Raw genomic sequence first — 23,407 nt, 5'->3', positions numbered from 1 at the left:
TGGTTCTTCCTCTTCTCCAACCTTTTGATATTGGAGCGACCCAAGGGACCTCTCCTCCTCTGTATTTATACTCACTCCCTTAGTGAACTCACCCAATCTCATGGCTACAAGGCCCATCCATAGGCAGAGGACTACCAGATTTCTACCTGTAGTCCAATCCATGCTTCTCAACTCTAGGCTCACACATCCAGCTGCCTACTTGACATCACCATATGTATGTCTAATGGAGGTCTCAAACTCAACATGTCCAGAACAGCACATCTGATCTTCCCCTTCAAACCTGCTTCTCCCTCAGCCTCCCCTATCTGAGTTGATGAAGACTTCGTTCTTCCAGTTGCTCAGGCCAAAAAAACCTGGAGTCAACCTCGTTTCTTGTCTCTCACTACCTATATCCAACCTGTCCGCAAATCCCTTTAGTTTTACCTTCATAATACACCCAGAATCTGACAACTTCTCAGTCTCTCCACTGCCATTACCCTGGTCTAGGCTGCCATGATCTCTTCCCTGATGTGCTGCAGTAGCCACTCAACTGGTCTTTCTGCTTCCTCTTGACCCCCTTGAGCTTAGGCTCAGTGCGGTAGCCAGAGTGGAACATAAATCACATAGTGTCATTCCCATGATCAAGTCTTCCAATGCCCATCCCCCGCTCCCATTCCTAGCAGGAGCTAACCTTCCTATAGTGGCCTTATTGAACCCATGTCACCTGACCCTCCATTGCCCCTCTGAATTCCTCTTCTACTCTCTTGCCTTTACACTCTCCATTTTAGCCATGTTGTCTCCCAAGTGTTCCCCAGAGCCTTTGGAGAGACTGCCCCCTTTGTTTGGAATAACCTTCTTCCAGATGCCCATGAAACTAACTCTGTCACCTCCTTTACATCTCTACTCACATGTGCCCCAACCACCCTATTTAAAATTGTAACCCACTCCACCCACATTCCCAGTGACCTGTATCCTGTTCTCCCATAACACTCATTGCCTTCTAATGCACTATAGTACATACTCGCACTGCCTGATTACTTTTTATTTAGTGTATCTCTTCTTCCGCTAGAATAAACATTCCCAGAGGCAGATGGTTTTCTTTTTTTTGCTGTTTTATTCACTGATGTGTCACAAAATTTTGGAATAATGCCTGGGATATGGTAGGCACCTAATATTTGCTGAATGAATTGGTAAGTGAATGAACGGAGTGGTAAAGGGAGTATGGACTTTGGAGTTAAATAGATCTGGGTTAAATATCAGGTCCATTACTTATTGGCTGTGTCTCATAACCTCTCTGAGCCCTGGTGTCTCCTGCATGAAATCACAATCCTGCCCTTGAGACTCCTGTTAGAGGTTGGTGTTTGTTGACCCCTTTGCCAAGGGAGACAGTGCGCGTGCATTCGATAGGCCATGGCTCTGTCATGAGTATTCAGGTATGGGGTGGGTGTGCTTTACGAGCTGGTCTGGGCCTGTGTGTTGCAGTGTGTGCCAGCGGGGCTCATTCCAGTGCACCCTCCACCCTTGTGCCTCCACCTGCACTGCCTATGGCGACCGGCATTACCGCACATTTGATGGGCTCCCATTTGACTTCGTGGGGGCATGCAAAGTGCACCTGGTCAAGGTGAGTTCCCAGATGTTTCTGCCCAGCTGGCTCCATGCAGACGTGTCAGGGCACCCTGGTGCTCTGGACTCCAGTCCGATGCAGAATTGGGTGGTCAGGAATCTAAGCCCTGAGTTGGGGCTGTCTAGAGACTGGAAGAAGTGCTGAGATGCAAGTTCAGGGTTGGATGGAGCTCACCAGTCCCGAGGTACCACACTGCCTGTCTGCTCACCATTATAATCTTGCTCTATTGGGTCTCAGTACTTTTTTCAAGAACCAATGCTTTTTGAGCTTTTATTATATACCTAGGGGTCTACTGAGCCATATTTCGTGGAGTATTTTACTTAAATATCACAGCAGCTCTGCAAGGTAAAGTTTATGGATCCCATGTTATAGATGTAACAATTCAGGCTAAGGGAAGTCAGGTAACTTGCCCAAGGTCCCCCATCAGTCAGTGGTAGAGCTGGGGTCAAGTTTGACCAAGAAATCTGACTGGAGAGTTGGTGTGCTTAAAGGAGTCACAGGTCACAATTTTCAGCTCACCTGGAGGAAGAAAACTGGTGATGTGGGGGGGCACAGTGAAGGCAGGATCCCTACCCCAAGAGGAAGGGGCACTGCTGTGGTGGAGGAGTATCACAGACACACCCAGGGGACCTTGGTTTTGCTAATAGCCTATCTCATCTTATAACAGTAACATCAATAACAAAAATAACGTATAATAACAACAATGCCAAAACCTTTTATGGAAGGAATCCTATCTACAGGGCAGGCACTGTGCTGGGATCTTTCACATAACTGCAGTAAATCCCCACGGGATAAAGATTACTGACCTCATTTTATTTAAAAAGTTCTAAAGGTTAATGCAGTGTATATTAAAAACAAATATTCCCCTTCCCATTTCTTCTGTTCCTGTCTCCTATTGAATAACCACTCCAGTCGGGGATGAATCCTGCAAGACCATTTTTCTGTGCGACATGGACACGCACACACGCATGCGCACACACACACACACACACACACACAGTTTGTTTAGTTTATGTGAATAGGATTCTACAATGTGCTTTTTTCACTTAATAGGATACCTTGGACTTGACTTCATATAGTCTGTACACACTTTTTTCTTTTGAACAGCTGTGTAGAATTCTACAGAATACCACCCTCTAGTTTGTTTTATTTTTTCCCCATCGATGGACATTTAGGTTGTCTCCAATATTTAAATGCTGCAGTGAATACCTGTGTGGATGTATCCCCAGGTTCTTGGCAGCGCAATTGCTGTATAAAAAGCTATGTTCATTTAAAATATTCGATGCCAACAAATTCCCCTTCAAAAAGCTTACACTAGCATCAAGGATGTATGTGAGACAGTGCCTCTTCCCCATATCCTATCAACACAATCATCCCTATTGTATACTTGTTAATACATTAATTCATCAGATATTTTGGGGAGTCACTACATGTTAAACACTGCACTAGGCATCCAAAACCAGAACAGCTTCAGAGAACAGAAGTTGCCCAAAGTCACAGAGCTCAGCAAACACAAAGTAGAAGTAGATTGAAAGCCACTCCAGAGTGTGTGTTCTTTCACCTCTATACCTCTCAGCAGGATCTCTTTTCTCCCTCATTTTATTGGACTCGCTTATTCTCTCCTCAGAGCATGTCAGATGTCAGCTTCTCTGTGATTGTAGAGAATGTGAACTGCTACAGCTCCGGCATGATCTGCAGGAAATTTATTTCCATCAACGTTGGGAGCTCACTCATTGTCTTTGATGATGACTCCGGAAATCCTGTAAGGCCCAGTGCCTGTGAAGGTTGTGCAGACAATTTACAGGTTACCAGGGGTTGGGGCAGAAGAGGGCTGAGGACTGGCTTCTTTACCACAGCAGTTTCTCTTGGAGAGCCACTGAGTTAGGAGCCCAGACTGAATTCCTCTTGGCCAGGGTCAGGAACACAGAAGCCAATGTCAGGGTATGAGGGAGGCAGAGGCATTGGTGAGGTTCTGGCTGCAGGCATAGCCGACCTGGGCACTGGGAGGTACTTGGGCTCAGGAGTGACCACCTCTGTCCCTCTAGAGTCCAGAGAGCTTCCTGGATGACAAGCAGGAGGTCCACACATGGCGAGTGGGATTTTTCACACTGGTGCATTTCCCACGGGAACACATCACCCTCTTGTGGGACCAGAGAACCACAGTGCACATCCAGGCTGGGCCTCAGTGGCAGGTACTTACATGAACAGTGACCCTCTGCTCCTGCTTGGGGCTGAGCCAAGCCCTGGGTGTCCTTGGGTGAGCTGTACCCTCTCTGAGGAGCCAAGAAGAGCATACCTCTGTTCTCTCCTCTGCCCTGCTCTGGGCCCCTTCTCCTCTGACATTGCTCCATCCCTCTTCAAACTGTGACCTCAGCAGTGACTTCTAGGTCCATGATAGACTCCTGGGCTCATGGTGATCCCTCTGCCTGTGGCTCACCCCTGGCATGCCTGCAACTGACCATGGTGTCCTCTCTCTTTTTCAGGGCCAGCTGGCAGGCCTCTGTGGGAACTTTGACTTAAAAACCATCAATGAGATGAGGACCCCGGAGAACCTAGAGCTGACTAACCCCCAGGAGTTTGGCAGCAGTTGGGTTGCAGTTGAGGTAAAGCCTCTCCTCCAGGCTGGCTTATGCCCCTCACTCAGATGGGCACTGCCAGCACTGAACCTGGCCCCAGGTCAGGGAAGAGGGACGCTGGTGTGAGGTTTCTCCTGCAATGTTCTCTTAGCCTCTGACTGCATCCCTAGCCCTAGACTCTGTCCTATGGCCCAAAGATCATGCATCATCTTGTCTCACAAATCCAGCTGCCCACCCTACCCTGGACCAAGCCCTAGCAGGGTGGTGGAGGGTTGGGCAGGTGATAAAGTCTGTCCCAGGAGAGATGGTCACTCATAATGATGCCCCCTGGTGCCTGGAACTAGGTCTGAGAAGAGACCAAGAGAGACTGAGGAGGGTTGAGGCAATCAGGGAAGGCTTCCTGAAGGAAATGAGACTGGTGCTGGCACTTAAAGGTTGGACCATGCTTAAATAGATGAATATATCAGAGATAAGATCTCTGAGAGGAAGGGCAACACTAGCATAGATAGAAATGAGGGTGTCTGCCCCAAGGGACAGTCTGAGAGATGTCTAACTGAGGCTGCCAATCTGTGAGCTGTGGGGGAAACAGCTCTGAGTTGAGAGCAGGAGACCTGGGTTCTTGTTGGGTCATCTATTGACTTTCTGGGTGACCTTGAGTATGTCCCATCTCTGCAATCCTCTGCAATGAGAGGGGACTGGGCCAAGAGAGGGCCGATGAATAGATTTCACTTCATGTGACAACTCTGATTCGTCAAAAGAAGCTGCTTGGGAGCTATATTGAGAAACATCCAAGATCTGTGTCATGCTCAGCTGGAAGGAGGACTGTGATTGATTATTTATGTCTGCCATGAGAGCAGCAGTGGAGAGTGGTGTTATGAGTGTTACACATTTGCCTCTCCTGGACCTAGTGATCTTAATGCCCTGCTGGGAAGTACACAGAGATGAGCCTATGTAGACTGGGGTAGGGGGAGCAGTTGGGCGTATCCTGGAGCTCAACTGTTCCAGGTGGGACAGGGCTGTTCTCAAAGACTCTGAAATCCTGAGGTAGGACAAGGCTGTTCCCACAGCCTCTGTAAAGTGCACCCTAACACACCCCCATTTTAGAGAAGCTCAGTGGGTGACTAACCCTTGTTGTCCCCACACCCCCATACACATCATATTTCTCTCTTGCTAATCTTATTCCGCATATAATGGGTTCTCTAGTGAAAATGTAGTCTAAGGAAAGAGATTCAGCAGACATTGGAAACATCTGTATTAGTTATCTACTGCTATGTAACAATTTTATGAGACCTAGTGGCATTAAACAACATTCATGTATTATTTCAGTTTCTGTGGGCCAGGAAGTCAGGACATGGCCTGACTTGGTTCCCTGCTTAGTGTCTCACAAGGCTGCAATCAAGGTGTCAGCCAGGGCTGGGCTCTCATCTGGAGGCTCCACTGGGGAAGGAGCTGCATCCTCACCTGCTCACATGGTTGATTATATTCAGCTCCTTGCAACTGTAGGACTGAGAGCTTCCATTATTTTGGGGCCAGCTTTTGGCCAGAGACCACCCTCAGCTCCAAGAGACCACTGACGCTTCCATCCATGTGGTGTCCCCCAGCATGGCTGCTTGCTTCCTCACAGCCAGCAAGGGAGAGACTCCAGCAAGATGGGCTCTGGGATCTCATGTTGGGAATCGTGTAATCACATACACATGGCCATGTCCATCCCATCACCTGAGCCATATTCTGTTGGTTTGAGGCAAGGCATAGGTCCCTTCTACACTCAAGGGAAGGGGATTTTACAAGAACATGAGTATCAGGAGGCAAGGATCATGGCGGCCACCCTAAAATCTGTGTCATGTCAGGCAATAGGCATTTGGCAAATAGGGAGGTCAACAGCCCTACCTTTGCCCCTCAGTGCCCAGACACCCTCGATCCTCGGGATACATGTGTCCTGAATCCTCTCCGAGAACCATTTGCCAAGAAGGAGTGCAGCATCCTGCTCAGTGAGGTGTTTGAGATCTGCCACCCTGTGGTGAGTGGACCCCAGCCTCGGCCCCTCCCGAGCACCCCCTCCACTTTCCTGGGATCCCTTCAGCTCTCAGACTCCCCCATGTCTCAGAGGAGACAGCTCAAATCTCCAGGGAAGATCTGCCTCTGCCGGTCCCCTGCCTCCAGTCGGCTCAGATGAGTCCATCATATTTCCCCAGATGACCAGGCACAGACAACCAGGCAAACAGAGCTTGTGCCCTTTTCAAGCTCATCTTGATCTGGCCCTTCCTCCTTATCACGAAGTTCTTCTAAATGGTGGAGCCAAAGCCCTCATGCAGAACCTATTGCCCTTTCTGCTTCAGTGCATGCAGAGGAGGCTGGGGCTCAGCATTGCATGGCACCCTACAGGCCTTGAAGGCTGCCGTCAGATTGGCCTTGGCTGTCTCTGGCCCTGGCTAGGCAGTTCAGGCTCTACCCCTGTTCAGCCACTCTCGGCTCCTGGATCAAACAGGCCAGACTCAGGAGAGAAGAGAGCTTAGTTCTCAAAAGTGGGCATCTGCCTGGACCGTGGAGTTCTCGTTCCCTTGTACTTCTCCCTTCACATCTCATGAGACAGGACAGCTCACCCTGTCCTGTGGTCCCTTCATGTGGGTGCTGGTAGCCATCAGCTGAAAAGCTGCGGATCTGACATTTGGGATCTGTCCTTTGACCTCTGACTTCTGACCTTCTCCAGGTTGATGTCACTTGGTTTTACTCAAACTGCCTGACGGACACATGTGGCTGCAGCCAGGGTGGTGACTGTGAGTGCTTCTGTGCCAGCGTCTCTGCTTATGCCCACCAGTGTTGCCAGCACGGGGTGGCTGTTGACTGGCGAACCCCCCGCCTCTGCCGTGAGTGTCCCAGACAATCGCCCGAGGGACAGAGTGTCCCCTGTGGGCATACCCTAGGGGTACTGGCAGTGTGTCTATAGCATTTGCTGAGTACTTAGAATGTACCAAGCACCAACTGCTTTGAGCGTGTTATTCATTGAATTCTTACAACTACCCTTTGAAACAGGGCTATATATTTCCTCTTTTAGTTGAAGAAACAGCTTAGAGAGAGAGATCAAGTAACCTGCTCAAGGTTAGTGGTGGAGCCAGGGTTCATCCCTAGAGAGTCCAATGCGAACCTGTGCTCATAGCCACTTTGTTAGAAGAGTCAGGAGCCTAGACCCAGAGCTACCACTTGTAAGCTGTGTGACTTCGAACAAGTCACCCAGCCTCTCTGGGGCTCAATTTTCTCATCTGAGAAACAGGAATAGGCCTGCCCCCAGGTTGACTCTGAGGACCAAATGGGGTGATAAATATAGAAGTCCTTTGTCAGCTGAGGTTCGCAGGTCCCATCAGAGGCAGCACAGATGATCAGTTTATTCAGATCAGTGTGCAAATGCTTTTCATTGCACACCCCTATCAAGTAAAATCATTTTGTGCACATAGATATGCATCCATAGATATACTCTTCATGTAAAATACGTAGACATATTTAAAAATTAATATTTAAAAGGTGAAAGAAAACATAAAGAAGGCTAAATTCTTCATTGATTATTTTTTATTTATTCCCACACACCAAAGGATTTTCCTGGTGCAAGCACCTCGCCTTGGGGTGCGATGGCCATTACACAGCCTTGCTCTCTGGGGTCAGACTGATTGAGTTCAGACCCAGCTCCACCGAGTTGGCCTGGGAGTCTCTTCACCTGTAATAGAGGGGTGAATATAGCTGCGTCTACCTTGTAGGGTGCTGTGAGGTTTAAACAAGGCATTGTATGTACAGCACGTGGTACAGTGACCTATGCTAATGTGGGGGTTGTCATTTTTTCACGGACACCTGGGTACTGCCATGTCCTGAGCCCTGACGCCTGCAGGCAAGATGCCAAAGGAAGAAGGCGGAGCAGAAGGACACTTGCTGAGGGTCCACTGCGTGCCAGGCCTTGTGCCTATGTGCATTACTTCATTTAATATTCAAGACTGGGGGAGGTGATTGAGGTGCTTACTTGGGGTACAAGGTTTCAGGGGGCACCAAAAATGCAGTAATCAAGAGAAATAATATTTTAATGTAATATTTCTGTAAAATAAAAATTGCTGCAAAAATACTGTGATGAACAAACTTTCAAAGGATCAATAGTATTAATGTTTCCTTTAGTCTCAGTCTCTACTCTGGCTCAGTGGGTGACTCAGTGGAAGACTGTTAATGATCTTGTCTTTATGTTTAAATTTTGATATTTTATTTATTATGGATTTTTTGCATTAATTTTGATGTCTTAAAAATATTGCATTAAAATGGTGTTTATCTTGATTACTGAGATTTTTGGTAGCCCCTTAAATTTCACATCCAAGACGAGCACTTTGCCTTACCCTGGTCCAGGCCCTGGCAGATCTATGGGGCAGATGCCAGTAGCGGTCCCACCTTAGCGGAGGGCACTAAATTTCACTGACGTTAAGTGACTTGGTTCAGTATGCACAGTTGATGAGTGAGGGACATGGGATTTGAACTCAGGTCTGAGTCTAGAGAGCTGGCTTTTTAATGACTCTTGTTGGCTACCACTCCTTGACTGGGTACACCCGGGAAACCAGAAACTTGGCAATTTTCTAATTTTCTGGTTCAACCTTCTGAGTCTGCAGATGGAGGGAGAGGCCGGCACGTGCCCGCAGCCACATGGCGGGCCTGTCTCCTGACTTTATGTGCTCTTTCTGGAGGGTGACCCCAGATGCATTGACCTTGTGGTCTGGGGTGTGGAGTGAGTTGGTGGCTGTCTTCAGACCATGCCTGCGTGTGAAGCATGCTGCTCCTAAGCTTTATCCCAGGTCTATCTGCCTGGCTCCTCATGGCTTTGCTGCTGGCTTTAGGGGTCTCCCGCAAGGTCCCACGCACTCCCCAGTGGACTGAACATCTGCAGCTGAGGGGACAGGGGAACAGGGTGTGGTGCTGGAGATGACCACTAGAGGGCGCGCTGAGCCCACGCTTGCAGGAGCTTCTCACAGCTTGGCTGGTGGAAGCACCTCTGCAGTGCAAGGGGCTTGAAGAAGCTGGTGATGCTGGGGGCTCCTGGTCCCCTTCCCACCCAAGGCTCTTGGAAGACCAACCTCCGTCTTGTGCTTGCATTCCTCTGGGGGCCTTCTGCAACATTTCTGATTAAAACTCCCACCCCTTGGTTCTAATCCTGCTCTTTGGCACCACACAAAATACACCCGCTTCTTTCCAACATTCATTCGTTTGTTCATTTACTTGACACATCGCTGAGGTGCCTACTGTGGGCCAGTCTTTGAGCCTCGCGCTGTTGGCCCAGAGAGGAGCCATTCTATTTACCCCACTTAAGACATCTACATCCATGACCATCCCCAAATCTTGACATGTGGGAGGCAGGCCAGGCCCAGCACTTGGGGAAGAAGGGAGGCTGGGATGCTGGGGGCCTTGGCTCTGTCTGTCTGTTCCAGGCTCTGGACTGGCTCTCAGGAAGTCCCTGTTCTCTCTGTTTCAGCATATGACTGTGACTTCTTTAACAAAGGTAAGACCGTCCTCCCCACGCAGAGTCTAAGGGGCCCAGGCACTGCCAGCCCTGCCCTGATGCCACACAGCATCAGCCATCCCAAGGCGCTGCTGGCCCTGGAAGAGCCATGACCTGGGCTGGGAGGGCCCCATCATGCAGAGAGAGCCCTGACAGTGCAGGGCCCAAGGGTATCCTGCACCTCTGTCCTCAGCAGTTCCTGCAGCCCCTGTCCGGGGCCCAGGCAGGCTGGCTCCCAGGGACTGCTCGGCAGGGCATCCCCACCAGGAAGGAAAAACCCCATTCCCACCAACTCGCCAGCTCCTCCACCTTCATAATCTAGCTCATCAGAGCCACAAACATCACCTTGGGTTCCCCGAAGATTTGCTTTTGGCAAAAGCAGACACAAACTGCCCTTTCTGAGTATGGGTGGAACAAAATATGTGGCCTGACACATTCATCTTCAAACTCAACCAAGGTCTCAGGATTCCGGCAGACGCTCTGACATTTAGATTAACGAGGGTGAAAACACAGGTCATAACCAAAGACCCAGGGGAGGTTAATGTCCAGTTTAGAGCCAATTCATCAATTTAATCACCGGGATTGGGTAGGTGGGATAGAGAAGGGCTGCCCAGGAGTAGTTTTTAGCACTGAACTTCATCCAGTTGGGCCAGGGTCAGACCTTGGCAGAGTGAAATGCTCATCTGGTCCTCCGTGCTGTTCGCCTTTGACTTCCACTCCCCGACCCTCCTCCAGGGACTGTGCTGCCAGGAGCAGGCCTATGTGGGCAGAGGCCCAGGGCTTTGTCCTCAGTTGCCTGCATTATGAGATTCTGGCTTGAGAGTGGTGGGTGAAGTGGAGGGGAGAGACTGGAGACAGGATACCACCTGGGGGCCTGCGAGATGAGGGCCAGACCAGGGTGTAGCATGAGCATCCCCAGGACTGCAGTTCTGCCAAAATGCTAGTGCCCAGGGGCTCTTGATGGCCCCAGAACTTCAACTGGTAAAGGAATGAGCCTGCAATGGGGGAACTGTGGTCCCTGGGACAGACAGGATCTGTCTGACATCAGGCAAGACGTTTCAGCAAGACAAAGCTGCTCAGTTTTCTCTCTTCCGTGGCATTTTGGGTGGCAGTAACTGGCAAAGGACAAGCTGTTTCTAGCATCTTCCACCTACCCACCCACCCACTCACCCATCCTTGCTCCGTTCTTCTACTAGCATTTGGTCTGGTCCTGGCCCGCCGGGTGCTGGGAAGTCAGTGGTCCCTGAGTCCTGCCACAGCGGTGTGCGGAGCCGGCTCACACCACCTCTCTAGCACCCATTGTGTTCCTAACTTCTTATTCAGTTGGTAGTTTCCAGTTGACCCCTGGTGGGAGTGTTTACGCCATGGAAATCCGAAAACCTACAAACCACTTTTTTTTGTTTGTTTGTTTGAGAGCTCGTTGTTAGCCGTTTGCCAGCACAGCACTGCTTGTCTCCCATCTAGTGGGGGTGACGGATGTGGACCTCCCATCCAGATCCTCATCCGAAGAGCTGTAGCTAGTGTGTGCCATGCTCCAAGAGCTGGTGGGACACAAAGGAGGAGGGACAACATTTGCCATGTGGCAGGAGAGGGTGCAGGGAGAGCGTCACGAGGAGGTGACATTTGAGCTGGGCCCCAGAGGTTGAGTAGGCGTTTGCCAGGCACAAAACGGGGAGGACTACTCTGAGTGGGTGGAACGGTGTGATGAGATGTGAGCTGGGAAATAACACCACTGCTCCTTCCAGAAAGAGCAAGAGAAGTTCAGCATGGCAGGAGCCAGGGCGTGGGGGGAGTGGGGAGGTGGGCAGGGGCTGAGAGCTGAAGGGCTTCTGAATTCAAGCTGTGCTCTTTAGATTATGTCCTGAGGGCCATGGAGGGTCACTGGTGCATCCCAGCAGGGTGCATGGCTGGGAGGGCAGCTCAGCAGCCGTAGGGAGGAGGCATTGGAGGCCGGGGACACAGCAGAGGCAGGAAGGTCCCTACAAGGTGATTGTCCAGGAAGCCCATGCTTTGTGCCAACCTATACTGGCAACCACAGGAATTATAAAGACTCAAAAGTGACATGTGTTTGAAATAATTCGATAAACACTAACATGTTTATCGTCCCTCAGGCCTGGGGTGGGCAGAAACCTGGTCTGCTGTCTTCTTCCCGAGGGTGCCTTGAATAGAGCAGTGGCTATAATGGTGAAGTTTCAGGCAGTGGGAAGGCTGTGGAGAGACACTGGGGGGCCCAGGTGCTCCCTGTGGGTGGCCTTCTTCCCTGGCTCTCTGTGAAGTGATTCAGGCACTGTGCAATAGGTCTGTTCCTTTCAGGGGCTGGCAGCCTGGGAATCCTGTCCCTTCCTTCTCAGGGTCATCAAGGTCCCTGAGCTCTGGGATGAAGGACGCCATCAAGGGTTCCTCCTTGGTAGCTTGCCCTCCCACCCCACTGCTGCCAAGGGGTGGGGCAGGATGTATGGGAGGTGGGCAGGCCAAGGGGGCCAGGCTGCTGATGGGGCCTCTTCTCTCCAGTGCTAGGTAAGGGCCCCTATCAGCTGTCCAGCTTGGCAGCCGGTGGTGCCCTGGTGGCCACGAAGGCGGTGGGCGATGACATAGTCCTAGTGAGGACAAAGGATGTGGCGCCAGGGGACATTGTGAACTTCCTGCTGACAGCTGCTCTGTACAAGGCCAAGGCCCACGGTAAGGCCCACCTCAGTCCCACTCCAGCTCTTCTGGGAGGGAGGAGGGGTGAGTGCTGAGGCCCTAAATATCTGTAGTGGCAGGAGAAATGGGGGCTCTGACAAGTGCCCCTCTCCCAGTTGAGATGGTGCTTCTGGGTCAGCTTCTCCTCCTCTGCAGAGACACTCTCCATCTGCTCCCCTAACCTCCAGGGCAGCCAAGGCCCAGGTGTGCCTCTATACCTTGCTGTGTGCAATAGCTGTTCCAGAAAAGCCAAGCAGCAGCTCTCCCTCCTCATGCTCCTCCTCCTCCTTCCTCTCTTCCGCTCTCACCCTCCCCCCATCCCTCCCTTCTTCCCTCCTCTCTTCCCTTTTTCTGTCACTGTCTCTTCTTGCCTCCCTCCTCTCACTGAACCCTAATCCCATGCCAAGCACAGAGCCGGGTACCGGGAAATCAGGGATACAAGAGACACAGTCCCTGCGCATCAGAAGCCCACAGTCCCATCAGGGAGACAGACATGCCCAAAGGCCGTCACAGCACCTGTGAGAACACTGGGGAGGGGCCCCCAACTCAGTCTTAGAGTCAGGAGAGGCTTCTTAAAATACAGGATGTTCCCCTGAGAGCAAGAAGGAGTTTGGAAGGGAAACTCCTTACTCACTTAGTAAGCTAAGCTCAGGAGTTGGGACTTTATCCATGGCAATGGGGAGCCATGGAAGGGCTTTGAGGAGGGGAGGGGACATCCTGGCTCCTGCCCAGCCCCAGGCATGGCCAACATCCCTAGCTATAAGTGATGTTCATGGCGGTGTGAGCCTGGGGGAGGTAGGTGGTATCTGGCAGAATCATGTAGCTGCACAAGAAGGCCTGGGAGTGAGGAATCAGGGACTGGGCCACAGGAGAGCCGGAAGCACCACCCCCAAAGACAGCACTTCCTCCCTACACATTTCTGATCCCCAGATCCGTGCATTCCTGCCTGACAAAGGTGTCTCACCACCTTCCAGATGTGGCAGGCCATCTGCTTAGTGAGGCTTTTCTGTTCTCCATCCAGTATTTTAGTCTAGTAGGTAATGTGTAGTCCAGACGGGGTGTTGCCTTTCCACTAGGTTTACAGGCATGCTAAGCAGGTCCCCGGAGTCACCTGGCTTTAGAGGATGTCACTGGGGGCAGAATCCCAGAGGGACTCCAGTCCAGGCTCCATCTCAGAGTCAGGCGTGGGTCTCATGGGCCCAGTGGGGACCCAAGCTCCTCCCTCTCCCATCCCATACTGCTTCTCCTGGGCTGTACCCAGGGTCCTGGGCAGCCAAGGAAAGGTGCTTCCAGGTGGGACCTAGGGTGGCTGCATGGAGGAGGTGTCCTTAAGGATGGGAAAGATGGTTATGCGAAGCAGTGGAGAGCAGGAAATGTCACAGAGGGGAGGACCCAGCAGTCACTGAGGCCCAGGCTTCCCACTCTGGGGAGTCACCACCGCAGCCTGACAGAGGTCCCTGGGGTGCTAGTGTTACCTGAAGATTTTTTTGGGGGGGGAGGTTACTTATTTATTAATAATCATACGTTGCCCTTCTGTACGACTTCTCATGTACCGGCACTGTTCTAAGTACTTCATGTGTAGCAACTCATTTAATCCTCATGACAATCTTAGGAGGTAGGGACTATTATTTTCCCAATCTACAGATGAGGGAACTGAGGCCCCGAGAGGTTAGGCGATTTACCTAGGGCGCAGTGCTTGTTAGTGACAGGTGCCAGCCGTTTGGCTCCAGAGTCTTTCATTCAAACTCCTCTGCCATGCTGTCTTCCAAACTGAGGCATTAAACAAGAAATACAAAAGATGGCAGGCGAAGTCAATCGAATATTTACAGTACAGCCCCCGGACTCAGCACCTCAAGGTCTCTGCCCTGTTAGGAGGACAACAGGGAAAACAGTGGAGAAGCCTTGATCCAGGCCATCCCTGTCTTCATGAAGGAGGAAGCCAAGGTTCAGGGAGAAGTGACTTGCCTGAGGTCACGCATCCCGTGGAGCAGGCTGGGGCTAGCACTCAGTGCCCTACCACGCTGGGCTGCCCATGCCCGCGCCTGCATCCCATGGGTGGGGCCGGCCGTGTGGCGGCGAAGATGCTGGGCTCTGGCCTCAGCCTGCCTGCATCCAGCCCTGCCTCCCTCATCCACCATCAGTGTGACTCTGGGCCTCTCTTCCCTCCTCTGTAAAGTGGGAATAGTAGTATCACCACCTTTTAACCTCCCACAGAAATGGATTCTGTCCCCACCCCACAGCCGCCAGGATGGCAAGCTCCATGAGGGCAAGACTTTTCATCATTTTGCTCCCTGTTGTGGCCTCAGTGCCTAGAACATGGCCTGGCCCACAGCAGGCACTCAGTAAATATTTGCTGCTGAATGAGGGAATTTTTCACTTCACAGGGTTCTCGTAGGAATTTCATAACCTGCAGGTAAATGGCTTGCTTAGCACAGTGCCTGGCACGTAGTAAGTCATGTGTAAACAGCAGCTGTGATTATTAACATGAATAATGAAGCCTGTCTCCGTTACCTGCCATCTTCTCGCAGCCGCCCAGGGAGGTGTAACAGGGACACTGTCATCCCTCCTGGGGACACAGGGGACACATGGGAGGGGCTGAAGATGCACCCGCCCAGCACCAGGCTGTGCCAGGTGTTTCACACACACCTCGTTGATGATCCCTCCAACAGTCCAGGCATGAATGTCCTTGCCCACATCACAGCCAGGGTGGTAAGCTGGGATTCCGGCCCTGTGCTCACCCCCTGTGCCTGCTTGTGGATTTGGGACTTGAGGAGACCCATAAGGCCCCGTGCAGGGGAAACTGTCCACTGGGCATCAAGCCCCGTGCCCTAGAACTGGGCAGTTATGGAGACCGGAGAGGGAGGACAGAGACGAGCTTTGGGTCTCTAGGCAAGCTCTCCCTGGGACCCTCTCCCCATCTGTGGGTTGGACAAAGGGCTGACAATGCTGGCCCTCTGGGATCCTGTGAGAAGCAAGACCAAGCCGGGGACCCTATAGCCTGACAAATCACCAACCCCCAACCTGCCCCACATGGCCAATGCAATGCAACCCCGTCAGGGCAGCTGCCTCTGTTGTATTCGCTGCTGGATCCTGGGTATCTAGAATGGTGCCTGGTACATGGAGGGCACTCAAACATGTTTGCAGAAAGAGGGAAGAATGGAAAGAGGGGTGCAAGGGGGACAGAAGGAGATAGTTCAGTTACCTTCCCGAGGCTCAGCAGTTGGGGGATCTCTAAGCCTCCACTCGCCCTCAGGCAGAGATGGTGTGAGCAGAGGGACAGCTGGCAGGCAGAGTACGTGGGCCGGGGGCCAGCGTAGGGGACAAGGCCCGCTGGTCTTCAGGCGTGCTGCCGTCCAGAGTTGCTGAGAAAGCAGATGTGTGCCAGGATGCTGTCCCCGCAGCCCACCAGTGTGGACCTCTGCCTGCACTGACCCTCTCCGTGTGGTTCTCTGCAGACCCAGATGTGGTGTCCCTGGAGGCAGCAGACAGACCCAACTTCTTCCTTCACGTCACAGCCAACGGGTCTCTGGAGCTGGCTAAGTGGCAGGGCCGTGACGCCTTCCAACAGCATGCCTCCTTCTTGCTGCACCGGGGCACATGGCAGGCAGGCCTGGTGGCCCTGGAGTCCCTGGCCAAGCCCAGCTCCTTCCTCTGTGCATCGGGCCCGGTGCTGGCCCTGCGGCTGTACGAGCACACAGAGGTGTTCCGCCGGGGCACGCTCTTCCGCCTTCTGGGTAGGTGACCCCCTGCTATTGCCCTCGGCCCCTTGGCCCTCTCAGTCCACTGCTCTTCCCACCCTGTCCCCACCGCACCCTTCCAATTGCCCCTAAGAGACGGAATCCTCCTTCTCCTGGCACAGGGGGCCACATGGGTGCCTCCCTGAGATGAGAGGTGGCCCGGCCTCCATGTTGACAGCCTAGGGAGCCATGGACAGTGTGCTTGGGGTCCAGCCAATTTCCTGGGTCCTGCCTGCTGCCACAGGCCAATTACACGGTCTAAAAATATAGCAGCCTTTGTGGAAGTGAGGGGAGGTGTGATTCTGGCTGCAGCATACGTAGCTGCTGGCTCAGTTTTCTTGCTGTTGGGGTCACATGCCTGCCCCATGAGTTCAAGGATTGTCACAAGGGGGATAGGTCTGGGGACCAGCAGCCTCGTCTCTGAATGGAAGGCCCAAGCCCCTGGACAGGGGTGGGGTGACTCCCCGAACTTCCACTGAGGCCAAGGGGGTCCAGGGCCTGCCCTGCCAGGTGTGTCTGTCCCCAAAATATTGTTCTCTGCCTAAACCCTGGAGTTTCTTTACTGCTTTCTCTGTCTTGCATGGGGCTTGGGGGTACTTGTGTCTGTGGATGGATCCATTTGCATGTACACATATGTAAGTGTGTTTTCAGCCAGCCTCCTCATTTCATCACCCACCCCACCCAAACCAGGGCTGAGTGAGCTCATTCTTCCCTTCAGCGGTTAGCGAGTCCACCCTTGAACTTGACATGGGACAGGTTTATCACTGGCCATGATGACAAGACTTGCTCATGATGGGAATATTTGTGTCCCTTTCTGGAAGACACTGGAGCATAAGCCCAGACTTTGAAGCTGGACAGCCTTGGGTTCGAATCCTGACCCCATCCTAGACACTTGGAGGAGAACCCCCATCTCCTTGACTTGGTTTCTTTACCTGTGGAATGGGGATATTTGTCTGAGAAGTGTGCTGTGAGGACTGGCTGTGTCTTGTGGGCTTTGCCCAGGGCCTGGCACATAGTAGGTGCTCCCCAAATGTAAGTTACACTCTCCAGGCTCTTGGAAAAGCAGATTTCTTCACAGCTGGCAGCAGTGTTCAGGTTAGGGCATCTGGAGGAGCTGCTGGTGGGGGCTGCTCCCTGGAGCCTGCTTCGGAGCCTACCCACACCTCCCTGCTCAGGCTGTGTGTTCAGAAACTGGTCACTTGTGCCGAGGTAGCCTGGGGTCTACTTGTCTGCCTCCAAGCCCCCCATAGGCTGCAGACTTTTCCCTCATTTGTCAAGGTGCTAGTCACAGGGCCTCTTTTGAGAACATCTCCTCTGAAAACCTTTCATTTTCCCAGCATCATCTATGCCTGGGTTTCCTCTTCTCTAAAGTGGGGGTAATAATAGCGCCTGCTTCATAGGACAATGGTAAGGTTGAATGAGTAAATCCGTGTGAGATATTTTGGGTAGCACCCAGTGCTGTTTAAGAGTTAGCCCAGCTGTAGGGGCAGTGAGGGCGGTGCTCAAACGACCTGCACCCTCAGATCCTGAGAGGCTCTTCAGGGGGCCCTCTGGGAACAGAGAGGGCTGAGCCTGGGGAAAAGCACCTCCCTTGCAAGCTCTCTGGGGCCAGGTGCCCAGGAAGGCCTTGGGCTAGAGGGGAAGGGATCCCCCAGTGCCTCCCCTCACCCCGCAAAGGAGGGCCTCTTGCCTCCATGGAGGTCTACAATAGCCCTGCTAGAGGCAGGGCAAGGAGGAGGTTACTGTGTCCTGGGATGCGGGGAAAGCCTCGGCACCAGGGTTCCAGAGGGGCAGGGTGGGTGGCAGGGCATCCCAAGGGAGAGATCAGGGGTCCAAGCCTCTTCTTTGGTCACCTTTCGAAGCCTCACTCCAACTGCCAGAGCCAGAGCTTCCCTGTCCTCAGTCCTTCCCTGTCCTCAGTCCTGCATTCAGTTCCCAGAGCCCCGTCGCCAGGATACCCCAGGCACTCACACCAACCACAGTGAACACAGTTTCTCCTTAGCGTGGTTTTTTTCCCCATTCACTTTCCCTGCATGGGTCCATTTATCCCCTCCACAGAATGTGGGGAAAGGGCTAAGCTCTGGGACTTCCTCTGTGTCTTCACCTGACCCAGAGTTGCTGCCCCATCTCACTTTCTAGATGCCAAACCCTCGGGGGCTGCCTACCCCGTCTGCGAGTGGCGCTATGATGCCTGTGCCAGTTCCTGCTTCCAAACCTGCCGGGATCCATGGGCAGCCAGCTGCCGGGATGTACCCAGGTGAGATGTCAGGGGCCGTGGGCATGGAGTCAAGGTGCGTGCACCAGTGTGTGTGTGCACTCACATACATTTGTGTATGAGTGTTTCACATGTTGAGTGTATGGGGATGTGTGTACCAGGGTGACTGTGTCTTTCCATATATGCACATATGTGAGCACATGTGAGTATCTATTTGTGCATGATGTGCATGCAGCAGAGCCTTGTGTGTGTTTGTGTGTGTACTACTACAACTGTGCATTCATTGTACACAGTTGCATGTATGCAGGTGTTGTGTGCAGCTGTGTGCATGTGTGAGGGTGTATTCACTGATGTTTGTGGGAGTCTCTGTGGGTGTGTTTGCAAGTATGTGTAAAAATTTGGGCGTCCCGCAGGGTTGGAGAGGGTACATGAGACCACGTGAGAATGTGCCCAGGCAGAGACACATGTGAACATGTACATGAGTGTGTGCAGAAGTGTACCTTGCTTGTGTGTGTGTTTCCCTCTCGGTCTGAGGGGTAGAAGTGTGCAGGAGTGTGCTGCATACATATTGGGTGTGTGTGCTCCCGTACATGTATGACAGCATCTCTAAGGAGGGTCATGTGTGTGTACATGTAATAAGCACATGTGTGCACACACACGTGTCATAAGAAAGGATAAGGCCTGTGCTCAGTCGAGGGAAAAAGAGGTGGCTCTCCCTGTATTCCAGGCCACTAACCTGCTCCCTGCTCTGTCCTCAGGGTAGAAGGCTGTGTCCCTGTGTGTCCTGCCCCCAAGGTCCTGGATGAAGTCACACAGAGATGTGTCTACTTGGAGGACTGTAAGTGGCCCGGACTTCTCGTCCTTCCCTCAGATTTCCTCTAAGTCCCTAGGGTCTCATTGAGCAGTCATGCCTCAAAGCTCCCAGGTCCCAGAGAAGCAAGATCAGCACAGGGACCTGTGGAAAGAGATACAGGCACAGGGGAGGCACAGGCCTCATCTGGTCCATTCGCCCCACTTCACAGAGAGGAGAAATGAGGCCCAGAATGGGGTCACATGGTGAGAAGGTGGTGCAGCCAGACTTAGACCTGAGGTCTCTTGGCTCTGGGGTCAGGGTCTGAGGTCGGGCAGAGTTCAGACCTGCTGACTTCTTCTGGCCGTCAGAAGCTGCCCTCACCCCATCACTGAGGGTGCCAGTCCTCAATCCCCACACCACAGCCCTGCCCAGCGGTGACCCCCTGGGGCAGCAGTCACCCCGCCTTCTGAGCCTCTTCTCTTATCTCCGCAGGTGTGGAGCCAGCAGTTTGGGTTCCCACAGAGGCCCTTGGCAATGAGACCCTCCCTCCCAGTCAAGGGCTGCCCACTCCCAGTGATGAGGAGCCACAGCTGTCACAGGAAAGCCCCAGGAGCCCCACCCACAGGCCAGCCCTCGCCCCAGCTGCCCCACTCCCCACAGCCCTGAACCCACCAATGGCAGCCACTGAAGAGCCAGTGATGTCTCCAGGCCCCACCCAGTCCACCCTGCAGCAGCCACTGGGGCTCACTGCATCTCAACTCCCTGCCCGCCCCACAGAGGCCCCAGCCAGCAAGGGAGTGACTGCCAGCCTCCTGGCCGTCCCCCATACACCAGAGTCCTCATCCCTCCCTGTTGCACTGCAGACACCCACACCTAGCATGGTGTCGGGTGCCGTGGAGACAACAAGGGTGACTGTGATCTTTGCAGGAAGCCCCAACATCACAGTCTCCTCCCGGTCGCCCCCTGCCCCTCGCTTCCCGCTCATGACCAAGGCTGTGACAGTCCGAGGCCATGGCTCCTTGCCTGTCAGGACGACACCCCTACAGCCCTCCTTGACAGCAAGTCCCTCCTCCAGACCTGTGGCTTCCCCTGGAGCCATCTCCAGGTCCCCCACCTCCTCGGGATCCCACAAGGCTGTGCTGACACCTGCAGTAACTAAGGTCATAAGCAGGACAGGGGTCCCCCAGCCCACCCAGGCCCAGAGTGCTTCAAGTCCCAGCACCCCTCTAACTGTGGCTAGAACAGCAGCAGAACAGGTTCCTGTCAGTCCCCTCACAACCAGGCGCGTGGAGATGGTGCTGTCCACAGAGAAGGGCGAAGCCGGACACAGCCAGCCCATGGGCTCGCCTGCCTCCCCACAGCCACACCCACTCCCCACTGCACCACCCCGCACAGCCCAGCATACCACCACGGCCACCAAGTCTCCAGCTCTGCCCCCAGAGACCCCAACTGCCGCCAGCCTGTCGACAGCTGCTCATGGGCTGGGAGCCACACCGTTCGTGTCCCTAGAGTCAATTGGTCCATCCCAGTTCCTCTCTGGCCTGCCTCCCGACACCAGCCTGCCCCTGGCCAAGGTGGGCACATCTGCCCCAGTGGCCACCCCTGGCCCCAAAGCCTCTGTCATCACCACTCCACTCCAGTCACAGGCCATGACTCTGCCTGCTCAGACACTTAGCCCAGCACCGCCTTTCACTCCCGAAGCAATGACCCAGGCGCACCCACCTGCCCACATAGTGCCCGCGGCAGCGGGCACAGCTCCAGGCCTGCTGCTGGGAGCCACATTGCCAACCTCTGGAGTCCTGCCTGTGACTGAGGGCATGGCCTCCATGGTATCTGTTGTCTCACGAAAGAGCACCACAGGGAAGGTGGCCATCCTATCCAAGCAAGTGTCTCTGCCCACCTCCATCTATGGCTCTGCCCAGGGTGGGCCCACAGAGCTCATGCCTGCCACGAGCCACCCTCTCACCCCCTTGGTGACTGAGCCCAAGGGAGCCCAGGCAGGCACAACTCTGCCAGTGCCCACATCCTATCCCCTGAGCCGCGTCTCAGCCAGGACGGCCCCCCAAGAGAGCGCGCTGGTTCTGTTGCCTCAGCTGGCTGAGGCCCATGGAACCTCGGCAGGGGCTCACCTCGCAGCAGAGCCCGTGGATGAGGCCATCACAGAACCATCTGGGCGCTCAGCCCCAGCCCTGAGCATCGTAGAGGGTTTGGCGGAGGCTTTGGCAACCACCACTGAGGCCAATACATCCACCACCTGTGTCGTGAGTGATTTGTCGGGGTTCTGTCCCCCCACATGTGACCCCTCCCTTCATCTCTTCCCTTTTCCCTGCTAGATGGAGTTTTAGTTGCTATCCTCATTCCTGCCCCAGGCTCCTGGTCCCTGAAAAATTCTCCAGTCTCCTGTTGGCCCCGATGCCATAGCAGGGTTCTGCCTGGCCCATCTAGGCCCTGGGGGGCTGATTGGATGGCCTAGTGTGATGCCCAGGTGACAACGTGTGTGTGCCGGTGTGTGCCTTTTGTGAGTCTGCTGTGTGCGTTTGTGTTCACATGTGTGAGACAGTATGAGCACTCGTGTATCTGCAGGTGTTCTTGTGTGTGTGATGAATGGTGTTTGAGACATCCTCATGTGCATCTTTGTGCCTTTGTGAGAATCTGTGTGTGTGTGTGTGTGTATGTGTGTGCAGGCTTGCGCAGGTATGCTAGGGTTTCTGTGAGTGTGAACTAGTGTATATACAGGCCTGTGTACCCAGACCTCTCAGCGCAGCCTGCCCCTGGCCAAGGTGGGCACATCTGCCCCAGTGGCCACCCCTGGCCCCAAAGCCTCTGTCATCACCACTCCACTCCAGTCACAGGCCATGACTCTGCCTGCTCAGACACTTAGCCCAGCACTGTGTCTGCCTTAGCTTAACACTGCCTTAGCTTAGGCCAGGCAGATCTGTAGAGGTCTCAGGGAATCATTCCCTGACCTCTGAGCTCACACTAAGCACAGCGCCAGGGCCCAGATGGCTTGTCGGTGGGTGGGGGGTAAGGGCATCTTTGCCTAGAAGGTCCCTTGCTCCGCTAGGACCTATATGTGGGAAGGATCGGGTGCCCTCATGGCTTGCAGGGTGGGCTGTAGCTCCTCGATGGGCACTCACACTTCCTCCACTCTGTACCCAGCCAATTGCCGAGCAGGACTGCGTCCGCCACATCTGCCTGGAGGGCCAGCTGATCCGCGTGAATCAGTCCCAGCACTGTCCCCAGGGCGCTGCTCCCCCTCGCTGTGGGATCCTGGGCCTCGCCGTGCGGGTGGGTGGGGACCGCTGCTGCCCACTCTGGGAGTGTGCCTGTGAGTCATGGGATCAGCGGAGCCTCCTGCATCCTCCCTGTATCCTTACCCCAGCATGACCGCCACCCCTGATCTGTGTGCCCCACACTCCCCTCCTGTGGGACCCCGACCTGGCAGATTTCCTACGCTTGCGACCTCTGATCTGTGTGCTGCCTGGTCTGAGCCACCCTCCAGACCCCAGGCCTCTGCATCCATCCAGGAAGAGGGCCGGGAACCTGCCCCATCTTCCTTGGCAGCCTTGGTCTTGGAGGCATCCACTGATTCTTCTTGTGCCCTGTCCCTTCCCCAGGCCGGTGCTCAATCTTCCCTGACCTGAGCTTCGTGACCTTCGATGGGACCCACGTAGCTCTGTTCAAGGAGGCCATCTACATCCTCAGCCAGAGCCCAGATGAAATGGTCACCGTCCATGTACTGGACTGCAAAAGTGCCAACCTGGTGCCTGCCCCATACCCCCCTCCCTCCTGGGGACTAGGAACTGAACTAGGATAAGAAGGGAGATGGAGCAGTGAGCCAGGGTGCCAGAGGCAAAGATAGATGTGGAAGCCCCCCTGAGCTCCCTCTGTCTCCAGGAATGGGCAGGGTCTCCCAGGAGACGGCTCCCTGGGAGGCTGGGGGAATAATTAAGTGGAGTGTGCTGCCTCCTGGCCCCAGCCTGTTCCATTCCCAGTTTGTGCCAGCTTCCTGCCATGTAGGAGGGATGGCACAGAAGTGCAGAGAAACTGGGATGTCACTCCAATGGTGTGGACCGAGGTCATGGGTGCTGGCTGCAGGAAACTCCTACTAGGATGTCCCCATAAGCCAGGTGGAAAGAAGTAGCTTCTTTTCTCTTCCTCTTCTCTTCTCTTCTTCTCTTCTCTCTTGTCTCCCCTTCCTTCCTTCCTTCCTTTCTTTCTCTTTCTTTCTTTCTTTCTTTCTTTCTTTCTTTCTTTCTTTCTTTCTTTCTTTCTTTCTCTCTCTC

The 23,407-nt window shown here is 53.7% G+C and overlaps 1 protein-coding gene across 5 annotated transcripts in view; it reads left to right on the top strand.

Moving 5' to 3' along the window:
- Positions 1–23,407, top strand: part of OTOG (otogelin) — a 101,098-nt gene that overhangs the window by 43,647 nt on the left and 34,044 nt on the right. For all 5 annotated transcript variants that reach the window (XM_026454042.2, XM_026454041.1, XM_031933796.1 and 2 more), the window contains exons 25-38: positions 1,462–1,600; positions 3,231–3,365; positions 3,649–3,795; positions 4,087–4,206; positions 6,080–6,196; positions 6,887–7,043; positions 9,668–9,694; positions 12,206–12,373; positions 15,832–16,110; positions 18,253–18,370; positions 19,087–19,166; positions 19,614–21,382; positions 22,281–22,449; positions 22,739–22,884. In XM_026454042.2, coding sequence (XP_026309827.1) covers positions 1,462–1,600; positions 3,231–3,365; positions 3,649–3,795; positions 4,087–4,206; positions 6,080–6,196; positions 6,887–7,043; positions 9,668–9,694; positions 12,206–12,373; positions 15,832–16,110; positions 18,253–18,370; positions 19,087–19,166; positions 19,614–21,382; positions 22,281–22,449; positions 22,739–22,884 — 3,571 coding nt within the window. The remainder of the gene's footprint in view (positions 1–1,461; positions 1,601–3,230; positions 3,366–3,648; positions 3,796–4,086; positions 4,207–6,079; positions 6,197–6,886; positions 7,044–9,667; positions 9,695–12,205; positions 12,374–15,831; positions 16,111–18,252; positions 18,371–19,086; positions 19,167–19,613; positions 21,383–22,280; positions 22,450–22,738; positions 22,885–23,407) is intronic.

This window comes from Piliocolobus tephrosceles, chromosome 13 (assembly GCF_002776525.5).
Source record: "Piliocolobus tephrosceles isolate RC106 chromosome 13, ASM277652v3, whole genome shotgun sequence".
NCBI lineage: Eukaryota > Metazoa > Chordata > Mammalia > Primates > Cercopithecidae > Piliocolobus > Piliocolobus tephrosceles.
This window is presented reverse-complemented; position numbering and strand designations above follow the sequence as displayed.